General features: G+C 45.6%; 1 protein-coding gene across 1 annotated transcript in view; it reads right to left on the bottom strand.

Annotated features, from left to right (window-relative positions):
• Positions 1–2,184: 2,184 nt before the first annotated feature.
• The window catches only part of LOC133139302 (V-type proton ATPase subunit S1-like), an 11,041-nt gene continuing 7,296 nt past the window's right edge, over positions 2,185–5,929 (bottom strand). The window contains exons 9-10 of the mRNA XM_061258744.1: positions 5,411–5,648; positions 2,185–4,562 (exon numbers count right to left, since the gene is read on the bottom strand). Of these exons, the coding sequence (XP_061114728.1) occupies positions 4,344–4,562; positions 5,411–5,648 (457 nt within the window). The 3' untranslated portion in view covers positions 2,185–4,343. The remainder of the gene's footprint in view (positions 4,563–5,410; positions 5,649–5,929) is intronic.

Here is a 5,929-nt window from a genome sequence, read left to right as displayed (position 1 = left end):
CTTGCACTTCAGAACCGTCCTCTGAATTTCGCTGTTAATCCAAAAAAAAAATGTTCAGTACTCTTCAACAGGACTACAGATACAATCCCCAATTTCACCAACACCAGAACAATCAGGACAAAACAACACCCATCAGAAGTTTATCATTTATGGTCCTAATATGGCAGGGAAATGCACTGTTATGTACAGTATGTACCTATTTTTTACTTAAAAACTAGTAATAGATCATTCATGACTACAGAGTGAGGTATCATGGTTAGGTTTGCGTTGGTCCTTCAGGTGGAATGCAGGTCGGTCCCTCACCCTTAGTGGCAGTGGGTCTGGCGGTCCATGTCCTGGATGAGAGGAGTCCTCTGTGATGATTTTGGAGACAGACAGGTAGTGTGAGAGAGGCTGGGGTGGGGGTAGGGTGGTCCCTTTACATGATCTGCTGTGTCAGTGATCAGTCAGCATGGAGCTCCATCTAGAACCTGAAAAGACTGAACCCACACCACACACAATGGGGCCAGGCCATTCACAGACTCTGTTGGTGTTGCTCGCACACATTTATGCACAAACACACACACACACAAACACACACACACACACACACACACACACAGTGCAGTCCTTAAGTATTTGGACAGTGACCCATTTTTTGTTGTTTTGGCTCTGTAATCCAGCACATTGCACTTCAAATAACTTCAAATGACCATGAAGTTTAAGTGCTGACTTTTAGCTTTAATTTCTGGGTTTTTACATCCGTATTGGGAGAGCAGTGTAGTAATTGTAGCCATTTTTATACGTAGTCACCCAAATTCTAGGGGACCTAGACAAAAGTAATTGGACAATTGGCTACTCGCATGGTTTTTAGCAAGGTGTGTTAAGTATCCTAGCAAAAGGTCTAGAGTTGATTCTTGGAGTACCATTTGCATTTTGAGTCTGTTGTTGTAGTCTCTCAATATGAGGATATGAAAAACATGTCAATGCCAGTAAAGCAGAAAAATCGAATCAATCAGAATTCCTGAGCTCCGCAATGGCATCCCGGCAGACCATGGAAGACCAGTGTGGAAGTGTGGACAGCAGAAGAATCCTTTGAATGGTGAAGAAAAATACATTTGTGATGGTTCAGCAGCTCAAGAACAACCTCCAGGATGAAAGCACTGATATGTCAAAGACGACCATCAAAGGAAGACTATGCCAGCGTAACATAGACAGGTTCACCACAAGCCTTATGAACACAGTCTGCAAGAACATACATTACAAAAACCTGTAGAGTTCTGGAACAAAGTGTTATGGACAGATGAGATAGGTAGTGTTATGGCTTTGCCAGTGGAACTCGCTCACTTGTGTTCATTGATGATGTCAATGCTGATGGCAGCAGGATGAGTGCCTAAATATACAGAAACATCTTGTCTGCTCAGATCCAAGCAAATGCATCAAAACTGATCCAAAACATACAGCCAACAACCAAGAAGTTTTATTTCAACTGTTTGAGTACAGAACAAAAACAACAAAACAAATGTGTCACTGTCTGAATACTTATAGGCTGCATTGAACTCAAACTCACACAGGTGGACACAATCTCTATCAAATGCATGCACTCACACAGTCTCTTGCACAAATTCATTCTCTGACACATACACTTCCCCACAACTCACACACACACTCATACTCACATGTACACACACTCATACACTCACACACACTCATACTCACATGTACACACACTCATACACAAACCAAAAAAGCACAGCTTAACGCTGACTAACAAAAGCACATTAGGAAGACACACTATAGGATAAATAGAATTAAATATGTGGTTTCTACAGAGCCCAACAGACTCACTAAGCACACGTTAATTCTACAAAAGTGCAGGTTGTTCCTATTAGACCTAATAAAAAGTAAAACCAGGAATAAAGCCCACACATTCATCAGAATGTAGGCTGGGGTTCAATCAACATTCATGGACAAGCATTTTGTTTTCTTCATTCAGTGAATTAGTGAAATCCTACTGCCACTGCAGACACATACACACCGTCAGACTGCACTTACAGATGTGTGCATGTAGACCTGCACGACAATATAATGGGTATACTGGCAAATCTGGATATAAGGGGTTTAATAGTACGTGCCAGAATATACGTCTTCGGACTATGTGACCTGAGGTTTGTAGCTTTCAAAAGAATGCATTTAACACCTGTGTTTTACAGACATATTTTATTATAATTTAATTTGCAACGTGACATCATCAACAGTCCCAGCACGTCTTTACACAAGCAACACAAATCTCCAAAAACTGGTTTAAGCAGCAAAAAAACGTCATCATTGAAATAATCCTTTTCTGAAATAGAATGCATTAATTTAATTTGAACACAAAAGTAATTCTGGTGATTACAAATCCTCCAGCTGATCAAAGAACAGCAATGAGAGACGCACATCTCACCAAGCCTGGGACTAAAATACATCTCCTCAGTGATCAGACAAATGACAGAGTAAACCTGGAATAAGTTGGCATTATGAACATTGCGCACAAAAATACAAGACTCAATGGCACGCTTTAGTTTTGGGAAGGCAAAGGAACCAGCAGACAGACGTCACACCAGCTCAGAGGAGTAAGGCTAATAAATATGATCGAGTGCTTCCGTCCTCATATATACAAAATAATCTCTAAGCACTATCACTACGGCCCACTACACAGGCTCTGCTCCTCAGATTTGAAAGGTACCTCTTGGGGGACTGGTGAGGAGATGAAAGCTAGTTTTGCATACAGCTGTGCACCATGTTATTGCTGTTATAAACAAAACGTTTCTGAAGCATCTGAAGATCTGTGGGAAATTGGCATACATACACGCGCACAAACACTCTCCTTGAGCAAAGTCTAAGGCACTGGTAACCAACCCTGTTCCTGGAGATCTGCTCTCATAGAGAGTTGTTCTCCAGCCATAACGAAGCATATGGAGATGTTCCTTCAACAGCTGGAGATCTGGACATGCTGCTAATCAGTGGAGTCAGGTGTAGAAAACTGGGGTTGAAATGGAAAACCTACAGGACCGTAGATCTCCAGGAACAGGGTTGGTTACCGCAGGTCTAAGGAATAAGGGTTTAAGGGTTTGAGGGTTTAAGGCTGGGCAGGCGATGCAGGAGAGCACACTGCCCCTAGTGGAAAGGCAGGATATAACACAGCGGTGTGACATGAACTGCAGGCTGGGTGAAGCTACCATCACGGCATTATTTAAACAGACAGCAGAACACTATGATTGGTTAAATCAACGAGTCGGTCATTATACATTAGATTATTGGCATTTGGCAGAGCGACGTACAGTTGATTAGACTAAGCAGGAGACAATCCTCCCCTTGAGCAATGCAGGGTTAAGGGCCTTGCTCAAGGGCCCAACGGCTGTGCGGATCTTATTGTGGCCACACTGGGATTCAAACCCCCAACCTTGCCTGTCCCAGTCATTTACCTTAACCACTACGCTACAGGCCACTCAGGCTATGGTCGATGACTATGACTATGATTGGTTAAATCAGTAGGCTTCACCTCTCCTCTCCTCTCCTCTCTCCTCAATCACCACTATCTAGGGAGTGAATGGCTGCCATTTTGAGGGAGCCATTCACCAGTTTGGCTTTTGCCTCAGGAACCAATCGGCTCTGGTTTTCCTCTGAGGCAATGGGCTGTGGATCTGCCATGGTGCAGCGTTTAGGCTCCGCTCATAAAAGACTGGGTGGAATGTTCCGCTCACTGTATAATGACAATCATTTCCACAATTACAAAAATAAGTTTAAAAAGTACAAGTAAAAAAAATGGCAATTTTTGGTTTCTCCGAACTGTTTGTAAAAATATTTCCCACCTGACATGCCTTGTGTTTCTGCATTATCCCCTGCTGTTGCTAAACGTTAACACGAGCTGACCACAGAAGGCAGAGGGGGACATGGGCTCTGGGGGCAGGGTTACTTTGCCAATGTTTAGCGAGCTTTTTAGACACTAAAACCATGAAGAGAACGCTGATGGGCGTGGGCCTTTGAAAACACAACGGGAGAAATAATAGGACAGTGCATTCACTTCAACCTCACACTACACCGCCTGATTTCACCAATGTCCTTATCATCTCAACCAAGCAGGTGAAATAATGAGTGAAATCAGGTGGTGTAGCTCATGGTAGGAGCAAACGCCTGAACGTGCCACAGTAAGGGGCTGGAATGTAGCTGGTTCAGTGAGCTGGGCTGGGCTGGGCTGGGCTGGGCTGGGCAGGGCTGGGCAGGGCTGGGCGGGGCTGGGCTGGGCTGGGCAGGGCTGGGCTGGGCTGGGCGGGGCTGGGCTGGGCTGGGCTGGGCAGGGCGGGGCTGGGCGGGGCTGGGGGTCACTCGCTCTGGGGCACGGCGATAGAGGGGCCCTTGGGGTCGTCGAAGCGGTCCATGGTGCGGAGCTGCGTGATCATGTGCAGGCCGTAGGTCAGGATCAGCAGCATCAGCAGGGAGATGAGCAGCCCCATCCAGATGCCCGGAGTGAAGAAGGACGCACAGTCGTTGGCGTAGCTGAACTGCGTGGAGTTCCCCGCCACGATGCCGAAGCCCTGGATCTGAGGGAGGGGGGGGAGGGAATGAGTGTGTGCGCACGTGTGTGCGTGTGTGTGTGTGTGTGTGTGTGTGTGTGTGTGTGTGTGTGAGTGTGTGTGTGTGTGTGAGTGAGTGAGTGTGTTTATTGGATTGAGTGTGTTTACTGGATTGAGTGTGTTTACTGGATTGAGTGTGTTTATTGGATTGAGTGTGTTTACTGGATTGAGTGTGTTTACTGGATTGAGTGTGTTTATTGGATTGAGTGTGTTTACTGGATTGAGTGTGTTTACTGGATTGAGTGTGTTTACTGGATTGAGTGTGTTTATTGGATTGAGTGTGTTTATTGGATTGAGTGTGTTTACTGGATTGAGTGTGTTTATTGGATTGAGTGTGTTTATTGGATTGAGTGTGTTTATTGGACTGAGTGTGTTTATTGGACTGAGTGTGTTTATTGGACTGAGTGTGTTTATTGGACTGAGTGTGTTTATTGGACTGAGTGTGTTTATTGGATTGAGTGTGTTTATTGGATTGTAGGCAATCCCAAGTTGGTGTTTGGGAATGGTCTGGCTCTGTTGTTATGACTGCTTATTTATTAATCATTTATATTTTTTATACAAGATCTTATTTTGTTACACCAAGTAAAGCCACTACAACCCCATAGAAATAAATAAAAGGCAATAATAACTACTACTAACCGACTGAGGAGTGAAATGATTCACAGGTGAAACAGCCAATCGGACAAATCAAAAGGTCAGGCGACATAAACCAAAACCAACCGGTAGTAAGACACATGACAGGAGTGATCATTATCAACATCATCACGGTTCATTAATCCCTGGCCTCTCCTGTGAGTGGGGGCAGGCGGCTGTACCTGGAAGTTGGTGAAGGACACCTGCCAGCTGCTGGCGTTGCTGCCGGAGTCGCTGGGCTCCAGCAGGCGGTCGGAGACGCTGCTGACGGACGCGCAGTGGTAGGAGTACTCAGCCGGGGCGTAGATGTTCCGCCCCCCGTTGAACACGGCCGTCTCGTTGCCGTACTCCAGCCTCACGGTGTCCAGGGTGAACCAGTACCGCCCAGACACCGGGTACATGCGCCGGGCCATGTTGAAGCTGCGGGTGGGACGTATTCATGGATCCTCGCACTTCACAAAATGGCAGGACAGAGCACACAAGCAAACACTGCCCTCCATAATATTTGGGACAAAGACCCATCTTTTATTTATTTGCCTTGCTGTTCCAATACTTTTGGAGGGGACTGTACTTGACCCAGGTCTGGGGCCAATTTCAGAGAAACAGCGGCATATTATAGTCATTCAATTGGCAGCAAAACTGCTGGTCACAAAAGTATCTGTTTGTCCTTCGCACGCACGTTCTCTATTTCAGAGCTGTAC

This window comes from Conger conger, chromosome 10 (assembly GCF_963514075.1).
Source record: "Conger conger chromosome 10, fConCon1.1, whole genome shotgun sequence".
NCBI lineage: Eukaryota > Metazoa > Chordata > Actinopteri > Anguilliformes > Congridae > Conger > Conger conger.
Note: the sequence above shows the minus strand (reverse complement) of the source record. Positions and strands in the feature narration are given on the sequence as shown.